At 39.7% G+C, this 17,363-nt stretch overlaps 1 protein-coding gene across 37 annotated transcripts in view; it reads right to left on the reverse strand.

Annotated features, from left to right (window-relative positions):
* Positions 1-17,363, reverse strand: part of LOC122553361 (calcium/calmodulin-dependent protein kinase type II subunit delta) — a 336,637-nt gene that overhangs the window by 52,935 nt on the left and 266,339 nt on the right. For 21 of the 37 annotated variants that reach the window (XM_043697082.2, XM_043697035.2, XM_043697152.2 and 18 more), the window contains exons 11-13: positions 13,612-13,695; positions 10,375-10,417; positions 7,116-7,156 (exon numbers count right to left, since the gene is read on the reverse strand). In XM_043697082.2, coding sequence (XP_043553017.1) covers positions 7,116-7,156; positions 10,375-10,417; positions 13,612-13,695 — 168 coding nt within the window. The remainder of the gene's footprint in view (positions 1-7,115; positions 7,157-10,374; positions 10,418-13,611; positions 13,696-17,363) is intronic. The other 16 variants (XM_043697118.2, XM_087984279.1, XM_043697175.2 and 13 more) reach the window with 1 other exon arrangement.

Genomic DNA, 17,363 nt, shown 5'->3' on the forward strand with positions numbered 1-17,363 from the left:
ACATGTCTACCATGTCTCCTGTTAGCCTGAAGAGGACAAACCCAGTTGCTTCAATCTAACCCGGTAACTGAAGGCCCTCATCCATTGCTTCTGTCCCCTCTCTAAAATCTTTAACTTCATTTCTGAAATGTCATGGCCAGAATTCAGCATAATACTCCAGCTGAAGTCAACCTGTTTTCTTCAAAACAGAGAGGAGGGGGGAAAGAGAGAGAGAGAGAGAGAGAGAGTGGGAAGAGGAAGACGGAGCGGGAAGAGGAAGACAGAGCGGGAAGAGGAAGACGGAGCGGGAAGAGGAAGATGGAGCGGGAAGAGGGAGAAGAAGAGAAAGCGAGAGAACCTCAAGTTGAAGCCATCCTCTCGATACGTCATCTAAACTTTACAGAAATGATTAAGGCCAACCACCACCTTGTCGAGTGAGACCCCTTTCTTTGGGCATTTACTTACAGCAGCTGAAAAAAGGAAGAGTGGCTGGGATCAAATTGATCATGGAGCCCTGATGACTTAGTTTTCCAACAGAAGCCTGTCTCCAGGTAAGTTGCCCTGCAGGGTTACAGGTCAACTATAAATTAAGCTGTAAACTGAGCTTAACAATGATTTGGAGATGCCGATGTTGGACTGGGGTGTACAAAGTTAAAAATCACACAACACCAGGTTATAGTCCAACAGGTTTAGTTGGAAGCACTAGCTTTCAGAGCGCTGCTCCTTCAACAGGTGGTCCAAAAGTTAGTGCTTCCAATTAAACCTGTTGGACTATAACCTGGTGTTGTATGATTTTTAACTCTGATCTTAATGGGCTTTTAAAATTTTATTAACAAGCTGCACCCTACTAAACCTGCTTTCTTCAGGCGCGTCCAACTCCATGTAAACCTCTTCCTCAGTGCAGTCCTATGTCTCCATTTATCAAATTTAGGATCCTCTAACATCTTGTTGTTTTTACAAATTGTACAATTTCACATTCCACCGAATTAAATTCCATCTTACAACTGCCTGTCTATTGCACCAGCCTAAGTTTTCTTTAGATCGATCACTATCTTGCTCAAAGTACAATTTATATATAAACAAAAGAAGGTGCAATGTTTTAGGATCAACAGATTTATAAATGTAAGACATCAGACCTTTTTAATTTCATGAATTCTCACTTTCATATACTTTGTAAAGCCCAAACATTTCAAGCAACGTTACAAAATGCATCCTTTGTGAGGGAAGCCTTGTTTTAAGACTGTAGCTCATTCTCCCTCAATTGACCTTACCGTCACCCTCTGCTGACCACCAAACCCCTCTCTGCAATGATTTCATCTGTGGTGAACATTTTACAGTCAGTACATTTTCAACAATCATTTTATCATTTTGCAATCTTGGCTTCTTTCTCAAACCCTAATATGAATTTTAAAATACATAGCATAAGACTCCATACTTCAGATTCACAACATTGCCTCTAAATCTCAACCGTTTATAAATCATTTTCATTTTCTGCCTACTTTAACACTATTTTTTCAGGCATTCCGCTCAGAGAACAAAGTTTGGGAAACAATAATTGGGAACCATGAAATGGCAGAGTTTACATTTGTCTTCACAGCAGAAGACACTTACAGCATTCCAAAATCGCTAAATATTCAAGAGGGCAAAAAGGAGAAGTGGAAATAAATAATTAACCATCACTGGAGAAAGGCAATAAGGAAACTAACGGCACTAAAGACTGATAGGTTACCCAGACGCAAAAGGATGCATTCTAGGATATTAAAGGAAGTACCTACAGTGGACGCAATTCCAGGAATCTTCTATGAATCCTAAAGGCCAGTTAGGTTAACGTCTGTTATTGGGAAATGTTAGTGTAATATAAGGGATATTATAAGCAGGTCATTGAGAAATACATAGTATGATCAAGCAAAGTCAATATAGCTTCATGAAGGTGAAATCATACCTGACAAAATTACTAGAGCTCTGTTGGGAAGAAATAAGCAGTATGAATAAAGGAGAAGCAATTGATGTTATATATTTGGATCATCAGAAGATGTTTGATGGTATTACACATTAGTTTACTTAATAAATGAAACATACAAGATTCTTAGAGGACTTTACAGAGTAGGTAAAGAAAAGGTATTTTCCCTTGTGGTAGAATCTAGGGCCAGATGGCATCATCTCAGAATAAAATGTCGCACATTGAAGACAATGATGAGAAAGAATTTCTTTTCTCAGAGGGTAGCGAATCTATGGATTTCTTTTTAAACACAAAGGACTGTTGAGGCTGGGTATTATGTATAATCAAGGCTGAGACAGATACATTTTCGGGAAAACTGAGAAAAGTGGAGTTGAAGATTATCAGCTCAGCCATGGCCTCATTGGATTGTAGAGCAGTCTTGATGTGCTTAATGGCCCCCATCTGCTCCAACATCTCATGGTATATTCCAACCTTTACATTTTAATATAGCTTTTCCTGATATCTGTTATTTCAGGGTCAAGGGAATGTGCTACAGTCTTGTCATTTGTAGTTCTTCTCTTGCTGATTACATTGGCTTAACCTACAACATTATAGTTAAATTAAATTCTTGGTCTCTCTATAGCCTCGCCTATTTCCACCTCCTGATTCTTACCATTTTTATAAATACCTTCTTCCTCAGCATAGTAGAAGTGTTAAAGTCTACCCTGTAGCCATCTCCCAAAATTTTGAATTCTCTCCAACTTGAAAAATATTTCAAAATAAGTGTCTTTGAACAAGCAGTAGATCATTCTCATAATCTCTTCTTTAGTAGCTATTTGCTTTGACAAATTTCCAAAAATATTGAAAATATATTTTTTACATTAAAATGAAATATTTGAAAATTGTTTTCGCTTGTCACTCTTAAATGATTGCCTTAACCATTTGTAACAGTTATCAATTATTTTTTAAGGAGCACAACAGAAACAATAGAGGAATTAGAGAGTGGGGAAACCTATTGGTGTTGGTACAACTGAATGAGTGGCCTCTTATGCTGCAAAGTTCAATAGTGTTGAGTTGTAAATGGAATAGTACCAGTGATTAATGTGTGTTACTCATCTATTAAGATTTTTTTTCCTGTATAGAATTAGTTACACTTCTGCAGGTTATGTATAATTTTTTTTTTTGTCCAAACACAATTGAAAATTGACAGGACATGCCCGAAATGCTTGACAGAATGAATACACCAGAATGAGGTGCTGGTTTGCAATTTAGAGCCTGAGCTTTTAATACAGACATCAACTGAGCAAATCAGAACTTTGTTCTGCTAACACCTTCTAAAGCAAATGATGCGCTGGTGATAACAGTAAACACTATTCAATATTATTTATTTGCCACAAATTCAAAACTTTTTTTTAAGCACTTGACACTATCATCCCATTGTGTATAAGTAACATATAATCATAAAAAATCTTTTTTCCCAGTTAGATGTATGAAAGTAAAGCAACTTAAATCTCGAATATTGTTTACAGGAACCGAAGGCAGTTTTTTAAGCAACTTATCTTTAAAATCACAAAATAGTAAAATCAAAAAAAAACTTAATTGTATCCTAGACTTCAGCAGCACAGCAGAACTATACCATAAATACAGAAGTGAAACCAGTGAAAATACATAAATTTTTGGCTAATGGAGAGGGAAGCAAATGAAATGAAAAAGGAATTCTGAGAGCAGATTTTCAGCAAATAAAATATTACTTAGACATAATTAATCATTTTTCATACTGCATAACATGACCACACTAATGTATTTCAATTTGATATAGACAGTGAGCAGACTTCATATGAAAATCAAGCAGTATTACTTCAGAAAACATTTTAATATATGGTATAATTAGACAAAATGAATAGGTGCAAATGCAACAGGTAGATCAACTATCCAACTTCATGGGAAGCATTTATTTCACTTCAAACAAACTTATTTTTCCCTGTATCAAGAGTAAGGACTGTAAAGACAGCAAATCAATTATTTTGAATGAAGGAGGATCAACAGCATAACAAATTTTAAAATGAATCAGTTTCTGAAAATTGTGGCAATATAAATTTTCACATTGACCTACAATACCCTGTATATTGACCTACAATAATGCTACCATATCAGCAGGGCGCAATGAATGCAAGACACTTGGGACTTTTTGTATAATCTTGAAACCTTTAGGTAAGGTTTTCTCATAACAGAAATCAAAGCTTTGATTAAAATTCAAATTGATCTAGATTTTTCCTGTCCCCCTCACATTTTGCCTTTCCTGGAAAAAACTTGAAACAGGCTTTTTTGGCCTTCTTAAATTTTTGGACCCCTCTAGAATTTTTTTAAACATCATCTTAACAAAGCAGACAGAGCGTATGGTGGAAAGAATATAGAAAAGGGAAGAGGCACAACTCTTAAATCTTAACTAGAACTATCTTAAGATAACAATTTAATCTGTATTTCACATTGTAAGTTTCAAAACTAATATTTTAGAATATGCTATGACTCAGCAGGTCAGATCCATTATAATGCTCATGTTAACTATGTCAAAACATTGGCAGTAAAATTTGAACAAATATTTGGGGTAAGTGACACTGCAAATTAAAATAATACCCTCAAGGTAAAATGTTGATGCTTCTCCCAAGATGTCTACTTGGCCAATTTCCCAATTCAGGATTTGAGAGTCCAAATGGACAACATAATAATCCAATAATAAACACTGAATGTAACTCTTCGATAGAAGTGCCTCTTTTTTCAGGCATTTGATTTGCAATATACGGGTGAAAAAAATCTGAAATCTTTGTGCTATAGTGTTGCTGGTTGATCATATTGGCCACCTTTCATTAATGGGTATCAACGCACTTTGCGAGCCCAGGGAGTACATTCAATACACACGTCAGCATTAGGCCAGTGTCTTTTGCTATCACCAACTGATCAATCTCTCTTCAATAACTTTCCTCTGCTCCCAGGTGAAATTCTCTGTACCATGCAGACCTTTTTAAATCGGAAAGTAGTGAGGACTGCAGATGCTGGAGAATCAGTCGAAAAGTGTGGCGCTGGAAGAGCACAGCAGGTCAGGCAGTATCTGAGAAGCAGGAGAGTCAATGTTGTAGGTGAAGGGCTTATGCCTAAAACGGTGATTCTCCTGCCCCTCAGATGCTTTCTGACCTGCTGTGCTTTTCCAGCGCCACCTTTTTCGACTCAGACTTTCTATGGGTCAGGAGTAGATTAGTCAGGGCCACAGCACTAGAAGGATGGGGACTAACTGGCACAAGGTGGTGAATAAGGTGGACTGATGTTTCTGGATCAAAAGCACCTAGTTGATGGAAAATAGCAGGCCTGAGAAGCAGAAATAGGGAAGGAGGATCAGGGGAAGGACCTACATGGGGTCTCCTCAGGCAGGCAGTTGATCGCAGAACTTGTAAATACGCTCATTTCCCTGAAATCAACTTGAAAGTTCTTGCTTGGATGAATCCCCTCAGTTCCAGCTGCAAAGTGGTTAGCTGAATGTGGAAACCGATTTCTTAGATTGGAGCATTTTGTCCCGCCCCAATCCATTCATTTTAGGTTCATATTTCCCTTGCCCTGGGTAACAGCCTGCCAAAATGTTTTGAGGAAAATGATTGTATATCACAGGTGGCACAGTGGTTAGCATTGCTGCTTTGCAGCGCCAGGAACCCAGATTCGATTCCACCCTCAGGCAACTCTGTGTGAAGTATGCACTTCCTCCCCATGTCTGCGTGGGTTTCCTCTGGGTGCTCTGGTTTTCTCCCACAGTCCAAAGGTGTGTAGGTTAGATGGACTGGTCATGTTAACTTGCCCAGAGTGTCCAGGGATGTGTAGGCTAGGTGGATTAGCCATGGGAAATGCAGGGTATGGGGATGGGTCTGTGTGGGATGCCTTTCAGTGGGTCAGTGTAGACGTGATGGGCCGAATGGCCTGGTTCCACACTGTGGGGATTCTATTCTATCATTAACATATTTCAAATTGAAATTCAAAAGTGTGATGAGGTTTCTTTATTCTCCCAAAATTTAGAAGCCCCTCTAAAAATAGAGTATTGATATACGGAGGGCTGATTAGGCAATATCTTAGGGTCACTGGAAAAGCGCAGCAGGTCAGGCAGCATCCAAGGAACACGAGAATCGACGTTTCGGGCATAAGCCTTTCTTCAGGAATCCTGAAGAAGGGCTTATGCTCGAAACGTCGATTCTCCTGTTCCTTGGATGCTGCCTGACCTGCTGCGCTTTTCCAGCAACACATTTTCAGCTCTGATCTCCAGCATCTGCAGCCCTCACTTTCTCTCGAATATCTTAGGGTCATTCAAGATGAACTGAACTCTAACTATACTTTAGGTTTTTCCTCCGATTAATAATCAATATATTATGATAAAGGAAATGCTTTCCAAATGAGGTATAATTTTCAAATCCAGTTCTTGTTATTGATCAGTCCAAAGAATTACTTTAGCAAAAATTCTCAAGCTTGATCAAATCTTGTAAAACCAGGACCAACACGCAAGATTCCAATGCGAGTAAAGACCATCTAGGATCAAATACACCCACAGCAACACATAGTCCCAGCTGATAACAGAAATCATTGCAATTTTCGTGCTGATTCTCTCGATGGTGCAAAAGATTATGTATGTTTGTGATCATGTTTTTGTATATATTTAGCCAATTCTAGTTTTCAGCTAATTGGTCAGCATACTTTCCCATGTTTGGAAATACAGAAACCAAATAAATTAGAGGATAACTAACTGAATTGCAAAAATTCCAGGAAAAGTTTTTGGAAGCTAATTTTAATGAATTTAAATTGCCAATAAGCAGAACTGGTTAGGTCAATAACTAAGGTATATAATTATATTTGCTATTTCTTAAATCCATCGAAAAAGATTGGCAATTTTTTTTGTAACTCAGGAGAATTTTCTGAAGCTGATGTTGGCAGTAAGCAGCAGAATGGGTGTATAACTTCCCTCAGTGCTATTTGGCTCCTTGTCTGCAAGCAAAGAGTCAGTTAAAAATAAACTTACATTGGTGTGCAGGCTTGGAAGCTATTTTTGTGGAAGCTACATGGGCCTGCATGTTTGTCAATAGCGATAAAAATGCAGAGGAATAACAGAGTGGAAAAATACCCAATCACAAGAATAAAACAAAACATTACTATGTGACAACAAACTTACCTTAACCCCATCAGTCTTCTTATTCATCAAACTCTTTGCTGCTGTAAGTTAATAAAAAAAATATTTAAACACATATTTCCAAAAGCCACAAGCATGTTCCTTTGGCAAAACCAATGCAGTTTTAACTTGCTGCTGCACCAGTAATAATAGTTAAAGAGCTGCTGCAAGCCAAAACTAATTTTGTTGCAGTTGAAAGCAATCATTCAGCAGAAAAAACCCAATGCAATTTTAAAGACAGCAGGCAAAAGAAAATTATAAATTCACATAGCAAGCATAGATTATTAATCAATCAATCAGGCAGTGATTGCTTCGAGACGCAAAAATGCCCGATTAGTGGCTTAGGGTCTTACCTTACAGGGAACACGTCCCAAATAAAGTGGAAAAGGGTACAAAACGAAACAAAACAAAACAAAGAGGAACAGAAACAAACGTGTTTGATTAGGTCACAATTTTCTCAAGATTTCCTGACACAAATACACATCAAATGTGTAAAACCTACAAAAGAAATGGGACTTTTATCTGGAACCAACTTTCACAATAGTTTCAACCAAAAACAGACAAGATATTAACAAAATCGAGGGATTAGTAAACATATACTTCCTCCAGCTGCTATTAGCATATCTAATGATCAAGACCAGCTGCAATATTATCTCTTTTGTGTAGCCGTTGGTATTTGCTTAAAATAGCACAATTAAACCAATCAGGCCGACAGAATTATGAAATCATTATCAGATTTTGTTTGACCAATAGAGAAAAAATCAGCTTTTAAAAGAGTCGAAATTCATGTTTTTCCAGAAACTTATGTTTGATTTGCAAACCGACTTAAATGAGGACATTGCATTCAGATCAATGCTTAAAATTTAGCAATATTACAGCATTTTATTTTGAAATAAAGTTACAATTAAAACAATCTTTGCCTGTACTACCAATGGGATAAATTTCATTAATTTGTATTTATTGTGTTCAATACTGCTTAAGAGCATGGCCCATACATTCCTCCATTCTCCTGCAGTAACTATAGCATTAGGTAAAACTGAGGTTCATACGAAATCAAAAAAGATTTTAAGTAAATGTGCCATTTCTTCAAGGATTTTGCCAATATTTCAGAGCTAAGGCAAAAGATTGGGATAATCTGCATACATATTCAATGCCATTTTACTCAACATATTTGCCATGTTTGTATCAGAACTTTCCCTGACTGGTCCACAAATTTTTCTGTGCTAACCAAATCAAACAATAAAATCGCCATTCACCCAATTTGTCATAAGAGCAAAATTACTGGACCACTGGAACATAAGTAAATCATTCATTGTTAAAGTGTGTGGCTACAAGTGAACTAAATTATAACTGATGTGTATTTTAAATTCATTAAATCAGTCTTTAATATAAACATTCCTAATTTTAAAAATCTTTCACTCTTATTTTTATGAATTTCAACCAACTCAGCATCCACAGCCCTTGGAAGAAAATTCTAGAATTTCCATTTGTCTTTATGTGATGAAGTCCATCTCCAAATTCAAGATTTGCTCTGGACTTCCACCAGAGGGAGCAGTTTCTCTGCAGCTTTCATGATTGTTTTAGGGCAACTTAAACATGACAACTGGATCAGTCCTCAGTCATTTAAACACAAGCAAATGTGAACTATGTTTTATGCAACCAGTCTTCACAAATTAACTCTTCAAGCTGTGAATTACTTTAAGCCCAGTAGGTCCATGAACTATGGTAGTTCACCAGATGCTTTCCCCAAGGCTACGTGCAACTGAGACACCAATTCCTCTCCTTTGCATGAAAGCTCAATGGGTTGGAATGTAATGTTCCACTTGCTTTTGATTACTTTTCGTGTTTATGCATTTTAATGATTTATATACAAGGAGACTCAAACTGCTTTGCGCCACACTAGCAGCTGGTTTCTTGACATTGTTTGCTGTTCGTGATAATTTGACTGGTCCATCCCATATTCAAAATGGATTACTTTTCACACTGAATTCTAGTTTTCCCCATTCTATTGGTCTCCCTCTCCATTCATTATATTTTGCTTTCTTCCCACAGAACAGACCATATCTTCTACATTTGCTGCTGATACTAAGCTTAAAGCAAACTTGTACATTCCTTCAGTGAAGTAAATGGATGAAAGATTGGAACACCAGTTTTGATGCCAGGGTGACACCACTCATCATATCTCACTAGGGCATGTTTACTTTTGGTCTATGCTTCAGTTCCTAACCCCCAAACAAATATTGAGATCATAAGAACTCCTCCAAATCTGTGCTATTATTTTTGTTCAAAATTCCTGTGTAGATTCTTCAACAATTGCCTTTCAGAAGTCCACTTTAGCAGCACATTGCATCCTGTGATTATTTCAACAGATCATGTTGGTACCTTTACCACTGCAGCTAAAACGGCACATTCTGCTTTATTGTAATAGTAATTATCCAACCTTCGCTTCCCTGAATCTTGTAATAAAAAAATGTCGAATGCAATCTGCCATGGAAGTAGACCATCGCATGACTCATCACTACCTACTCATTATTGTGGTCCAGTTTCCACAAATTTTCAAAACTTATCTCCTTCACACAGGAACGCAACATTATCTGCAGCAGGCATATTTTGCTGTTTCTATCTCAAATAATTTCTCTCACTTCCCCATTACCTTGATTTTTTGGCTATCTAATGATATGAAAGACATCATGAGCAATGATAACAGTTAATGGCATCAGAAACTTAAGCTCTGAAAAAGGCGACAAAGGTGACTTCATTTTCTTTCAAAATGGACGTAAAACTGACCTAATTGATTGTGTATATTTTATAATTGATCATCGTAAATTGTTCATTTTGCATTCTGAGCTGAAAACCCAGAAATCCATTAGTCTGCTGAAACATTTGAGCCCCTGGGTAAAATTGGTTAGGGTTGGAAACTCTGACTCTCTGATCTCTTCGGTCAAATGCACAATGTTTATTTCTAATACAAGATCAAAAGGTTTCAATTCCTTGAAATTCCTTGTAATATTGACTATTATATAAAAAAAGGCTTATTAATACAAGGATCAAATTGACATTGAAAATGTGGCAATTGACAAAAATGTCAATTACCACACAGAATTGTTACATAATTAATAAGTAATCCATCATTGATAATTTAAAAATTGGTGGCCCTACTAAACCATAAAATTTCACATCTGCACTGAAGCAAAATTTAAGATATTTGCACATTTATATATAGACCCAGAGGATATACAGACAACACAACCTGAACACATACCCGAGAAGTTTCTTGTGGCCAGCATTGTTGTGAGAATGGCCCCCTGAAATAGTTAAAGAAAATAAAAATGAAAAACAAATTCTGGCAATTCTCTAAATCATCGTTTGGATACAGCTCAACAGGCAGGTGACTGATTTTTCCTGTCAGTATTAGCTTTGATCATTTTTAGTAGCTTACCAAATTCAATGAAGTGCATTTAACAAGTGATGTGCTGTATAACTTTTCCACAAATGGAAAATGATGGGTGCATACAGGTGATTAAGAGACATATTTACACAGAAGTCTCATTTATCTCTCCAATGGGTCATTTATTAGTGTAAATCACTGCGAGCCAAGTACAACTTGATAAGGTGGATAGCAGTCTTTAAACAAAGTTCCATCTGCACAATTGAGCAACACACTCGGGGCTAATCAGAAATAAAGGAGCAGTGAATGGCATACCTCCTTGCTTTCCAACTGACTGTGTCTAATTAATCCTTGTTTCTGATATTTCTCCAAAATGTTTAAGACGAGAGCAACTGATGCACACAACTGAACAAAGCAGTATGGTGGGAGACATGAGATGAAGATGCCAATTTTGAAAATGAGGTCTAAAATTTTGCCAAAGAAATTGGCAGGGGACCAACGGAGACTTCTGAGTATTGTTGACAGAAAAGCCCCTCATGCCATCTGAAGGTAGTGGATGCCAACATTCACTTACAAGATTGTGTACCAGTGCTGTAAGAAGATCAATACATCTATCAGTGCAAGGAAGGTAGCAGAGCAGTATTGCACTTTGCCTTCTTTGCCACTTTTGGTGGCATTTTGAAATATTTCATAAGTAACTCTGCACAATGCATTCTTTTCAGGAGGGACTCTAACTTGGAATGTTATACCATGGCTACCCAGTGCTCTTAACAATTACTTATACAAACAACCTTAAAACTGCTTCAATCCACATTTAAAGACTGATATCCTTGTGTGTGTTATTTCAATTGTCCCATGCCACTTGCCACACATGTAATTTCTAGATTTCCTCACAATTATTCGATCTTTGTGCAGGCAAAATTGGAGAATCATCTTCACGCAGAAAAAGTAGCCCCAGCTAGTAGCATCACATGGACTGAGATAAAGGTCACAGATTGCATGGGAAGCACTGCATTCTTGTCATGGGAAGCAGCAAAATGTCAGAACATCATTCAAGGTGATAGCAGACTGCCAGTAAACTGCTGCAGTCGTGTAGTCAGTGGAGGCTCCCTACTAGGCACACGCTAGCACTTCAGCCTCAGAACTCTCTAGAAAAGCATGAGCAGCCAATCAGAGATTGGTTCTCAGCTAGGGGTCATATTCCTAAAAGGTCATTAGGCAGCAATTCTCTTCCTTCAATAACATTCAGGATCACTCTTTGCAAAAAGGTTGGTGATTGAAATCTGCTAACTGTTGCAGCTACAATAGGGAACTCAAGACAAGGGCAGCTGGTCTGTGCCTGTCACAATGTCTTTGGTTATTATTTTTTTTGTGTCTGACTCCTTCCAGGCTGTTGCTTACAAACGCTCCCCACAATAAGAAGTGATCTTCTCAGATCCTGAAGGGAACGGACAGAGTGGATGCTGGAAGGATGTTTCCTCTTGTGGAAGGATGAGGACTACGGGACACAGTTTAAAATGAGAGGATCTTCCATTTAAAATGGAAATGAGGAAAATGTTTCTCTCTCGGAAGGTTGAGTGTCTTTGGAATTCTTTACCCCAGAGAGCAGTGAAGCCAGATCACTGGCTTTTCCAATACACATTGTGGTCCTACCCCAAGTCACAATCTGCAGCTGAAAGCAAATTTCATTTCCTGTTGTGAATCCTAAGGCAAGTGCTTTCTTTTCCTGGGTACCACATTTTCTTTTTAAGAGAATAAGCTGCCCTGAATGATTTGCTTGCTATCACAAACCAATTTCTATCGTCTGACCAGTGTGGGTGCTCCCATTGCATACATAAATGGTCTGATGGGTTAAACAATTGTCACACAATGGAGGATGAATGACAGCTTTTTTCAGCTTTTTTCAGATAAAGTATCTTTCTTTGCTTCAGACCAACCTTTGGGGAACTTCAACTAGGCATCAAGTCTAGGTAACTGTTGCTTGTCAGTTTCTGTAGAAATTTAGACAATAACTCACCTGGCCATTCTAGTGAATTCTGATGTCTCCTTGATGTAATATCTCCAAATGATCCATTTACATTTTAATGACTTCCCCAATACATACCTAGGCGTGACTCAAAAAAACCCTGTCTGTACAGAAAACACGAAAATCACCTAACTTGCATGGAGTACACCTTGACAAAGTAACCTGTCCATTTCCTCCACATGTTCATGAGGGTATATGCAAAAAATATTCTGTGACTACTTGTCTATTCACTTAACCTAACAAAATCCATCTGCCAAGTCTTTAGATAGACTTCTCACCTTAGTCCCTGACAAAATGGCAATACCAATAACAAGGCAGAGAACCTCAAGGATTTAGGAAATAAACTTGGAATGACACTCTCTGATGCCATTGCTATTCTCTGACTTACCCAGCATTATCCTGCAGAGCACTCCTCAGAAGAAATCTTCTTGCTGTACTCATTCTTCTCCCATCAGTCACCTCAAATCCCTATTTGAGAAGCTCACACATGCAGCAAGCCGTTGCTAATGCTCACTACTCTCTGCTGACTTCCGTTGCAGGCGAGAAGAGCACACACACCTTGGCGATGGCCCTCCAGTGCTGGGATTCTTGACCATGTCAAGGGAGCTGACCCTCTGCTTGTAAACCTTGTGCTGGCACTTCTTGCAATTGGAACTCTGCATCTATCCCTCTGCGTCTCCTCACTTGGTGAGAGGAAGGTAGTTTTGGTTAGATACAGACATATCTTTTGCCTGTACCAAATCTAACAGCATAAGGTTAGCAGGCTTGAATGTGAAACCAGCTCTTTGTGATGAGTGTGAAGAATGACAGATTACAGGGGAAACTGAGTTTAAATTTGCAAATGCGTACTTGATATAACCTTATAGGAATATTTCATGTTGCGGCAGCAATACATACTGACTAGTAAACTTGTTCTTCTTCACCAAACCTTCCTCCACCCAAACAATATAATCTCACATGGTACTTGCACCAATGTTTTCCTATTTGAACTCCACACATAAAATGCTGCATTTTGTATGGAAATCTAAAAACAGATTGAGGATTATGTCTTCAGGTTTAGGGGAGAGTGTGAAATAATATCTGACCTTCAGTTTCCTTCTAGCGTTGAATTTCTTCAGGCATTCCACAGTCTCTTGTCTATGCATACAAGAAGCAACAGTTGATCGTTGCTGCAAGGTAAAAACAAAAAAGAGAGAAAGTAACACTGTTTGCATAAGTTCTGACATGTAATACAAGTTTTCTTTTTAAAAACACACACAACAATTTGTATCCAATTACCTCTCTTTAGTTACTTTTAAAATATCTACTGAATAATTCAAGAAATACACAAATAGCTAATTGGGCTCAGTGATGCTTGCACTCTGTCTAAAGAGTCTGCACTACCTTCCTCAACTATTACTAATGATGCTCATGCTTGGCAAAAGCAACAGAAATAGCTGTGGCCAGTTTCAGAGAAACTGTCAGAGTCACATTTGCAATTAAGTTTTGAAAAAATGTCAACGACAATCAGTCCGGATATGGGTGGCCAAAAAAACCCAACTTAATTTGATGTCATAATCCTGTTTTTATTTCTCTTTCAGTACCACCTACCACCTACAAACCACTTAAAAGTACAAAGTTCTGCTTAATATGGAATCCAAGCAAGATTTCTACAAATTCTTCAACATTTACTGAATGTAGAGAATTATACCACATTTTTTAGGAAACTCAATGAAGGGAAAACTGACTGTCAAAATATTAATGTCATAAAATTTGTTTACTATTACTACAATTTGCCTGGAGTTAAATCCTTTGCAATTAAAAATATTTATCTCCTGGTACCTTCTATAGTCCTGTAAACTAATTCTGTTATTTTCAACACCAGATTCCCTTTCTAATGTGAAGCCCACAGTCTTGTAATCCTGGAGCAAACAACAACCAATAACGTCCCTCACTTGAGCATTTAGCCATCGTTCAAAATGCAGAGGCTGGGACATCAATATTTTTGATTTAAAAAATGCATCGGGGATATATAAACATAAGGTAATATGATTAGATGTACAAAATATTACCAGTGGGTCCACTCAACCTGCAAATTCCTTTAATCAGACCATTGATTTTTTAGGGAGAAAGTGAGGTCTGCAGATGCTGGAGATCAGACTGAAAATGTGTTGCTGGAAAAGCGCAGGTCAGGCAGCATCCAGGGAACAGGAGAATCGACATTTCGGGCATAAGCCCTTCTTCAGGAATGAGGAAAGTTTGTCCAGCAGGCTAAGATAAAAGGTAGGGAGGAGGGACTTGGGGGAGGGGCATCGGAAATGTGATAGGTGGAAAGAGGTCAAGGTGAGGGTGATAGGTCAGACTGGGGTGGGGGCGGAGAGGTCGGGAAGAAGATTGCAGGTTAGGAAGGCGGTGCTGAATTCGATGGATTTGACTGAGACAAGGTGGGGGGAGGGGAAATGAGGAAACTGGTGAAATCCGAGTTCATCCCTTGTGGTTGGAGGGTTCCTAGGCGGAAGATGAGGCGCTCTTCATCCAACCGTCGTTTTGTTGTGGTCTGGCGATGGAGGAGTCCAAAGACCTGCATATCCTTGGTGGAGTGGGAGGGGGAATTGAAATGTTGAGCCACAGGGTGGTTGGGTTGGTTGGTCCGGGTGTCCCAGAGGTGTTCTCTGAAACGCTCCGCAAGTAGCCAGCCTGTCTCCCCAATATAGAGGAGGCCACATCGGGTGCAGAGGATGCAATAGATGATGTGTGTGGAGGTGCAGGTGAATCTGTGGCGGATATGGAAGTTTCCTTTGGGGCCTTGGAGGGAGGTGAGGGGGGAGGTGTGGGCGCAAGTCTTGCACCTCCTGCGGTTGCAGGGGAAGGTGCCGGGAGTGGAGGTTGGGTTGGTGGGGGGTGTGGATCTGACGAGGGAGTCACAGAGGGAGTGGTCTTTACGGAATGCTGATAGGGGAGGGGAGGGAAATATATCCTTGGTGGTGGGGTCCGTTTGGAGGTGGCGGAAATGACGGCGGATGATGCGCTGTACATGGAGATTGGTGGGGTGGTAGGTGAGGACCAGTGGGGTTCTGTCCTGGTGGCGGTTGGAAGGGCGGGGCTCAAGGGCGGAGGAGCGGGAAGTGGAAGAGATGCGGTGGAGGGCATCGTTGACCACGTCGGGGGGGGAAATTGCGGTCCTTAAAGAAGGAGGCCATCTGGGTTGTGCGTTTTTGGAACTGGTCCTCCTGGGAGCAGATGCGGCAAAGTCGAAGGAATTGGGAGAATGGGATGGCGTTTTTACAGGAGGCAGGATGGGAGGAGGTGTAGTCCAGGTAGCTGTGGGAGTCGGTCGGTTTGTAGTAGATGTCAGTGTTGATTCGGTCGCCTGAGATAGAAATAGAAAGGTCGAGGAAGGGGAGGGAGGAATCCGAGACTGTCCAGGTGAATTTGAGATCGGGGTGGAAGGTGTTGGTGAAGTGGATGAACTGTTCAACCTCCTCGTGGGAACACGAGGTGACGCCGATACAGTCATCGATGTAGCGGAGGAAAAGGTGGGGGGTGGGGCCAGTGTAGTTGCGGAAGATGGATTGTTCCACATATCCTACGAAGAGGCAGGCATAGCTGGGGCCCATGCGTGTGCCCATGGCTACTCCTTTCGTTTGGAACAAGTGGGAGGATTGGAAAGAGAAGTTGTTCAGGGTGAGGACCAGTTCAGTCAGTCGAAGTAGGGTGTCAGTGGAAGGGTACTGGTCGGTACGGCGGGAAAGAAAGAAGCGGAGGGCTTTGAGTCCTTCATGATGGGGGATGGAGGTGATTTTTTACTCTTGTTTGCATTCCAACTGTTTGAACCTTCAATATTACAGAAGTTATCAGATGGCTGTATTCAAACCAATGCAGGAGTAGCATTTCTGCCTCAGCAATCATTTTTCAGACCTGGATGGTTTAACAGGACAGAAACAACAAATCGCAAGGTATTTGCGGCAGAGTTGAGTTTTGATTTTGTTTTGCACAAACAGCTCAAATGTTAGTATAGAATTGTTAACTTTTGGTATGAAGGGGTTGGATCTTTAGGCTAGGAGATCTAGAATGTATAATTTAAAGAGGCTGAATTTTATACACAGGAGCATGACATAGAATCCCCACATAGAAACCATTGTGGTAGCATGCCCATCAGCCCATTGAGTCCACACCGACCTGGCAAAGAGCATCCCACTCAGACCCACCCCCCTACCATGTAACTCTACGTTTTTCATAGCTAACCCATCCAGCCTGCACGAGCATGCTAACTGGACATTTTAGCATGGCCAATCCATCTAACCTGCACGTTTTTGCACTATGAGAGGAAACCAGAGCAGCTAGTGGAAGCCCACACAGACACAGGGACAAAATGCAAACTCCATACAGACAGTCATCCTGAGGCAGGAATTGAACCCAGGACCCTGGTGCTGTGAGGCAGCTGTGCCAACCACTGAGCCACTTTTCATCATGTATCATCCACTCAAAGGCTGTATTCTGTGAATTTGGTTCTCTGCTCCTTCACCTTGGGAAACAAATAATAAGCCATGCACAGATCCAGACTGGCCAAACACTCAAGTATGTAGAACAACTCTTCGCAGAAGTTCTCAACCTGCACCTCCTCCAACACTAACTGAAACTTCAATCGTATCCTGAGAGAATGTTGCCCTACTGGAGACAATAAACTGAAGTTCCATTTGGCCTTCATGTGGATATAAAAGCTTGTCTGGCACTTTTTGATGATTAAATGAGCTGTGTGCCTTGGTCAATATATTTGAACTAACCCCACAAAAAATAGATTACTTGATCAATTATCTGATTGCATTATAGAGACTTTGCTGTCTGCAAATTGATAGTC

Source organism: Chiloscyllium plagiosum, unplaced genomic scaffold (assembly GCF_037043375.1).
Source record: "Chiloscyllium plagiosum isolate Xiang-an unplaced genomic scaffold, Cpla_swu_hap1 HiC_scaffold_1, whole genome shotgun sequence".
In the NCBI taxonomy this organism is placed as follows: Eukaryota; Metazoa; Chordata; class Chondrichthyes; order Orectolobiformes; family Hemiscylliidae; genus Chiloscyllium; species Chiloscyllium plagiosum.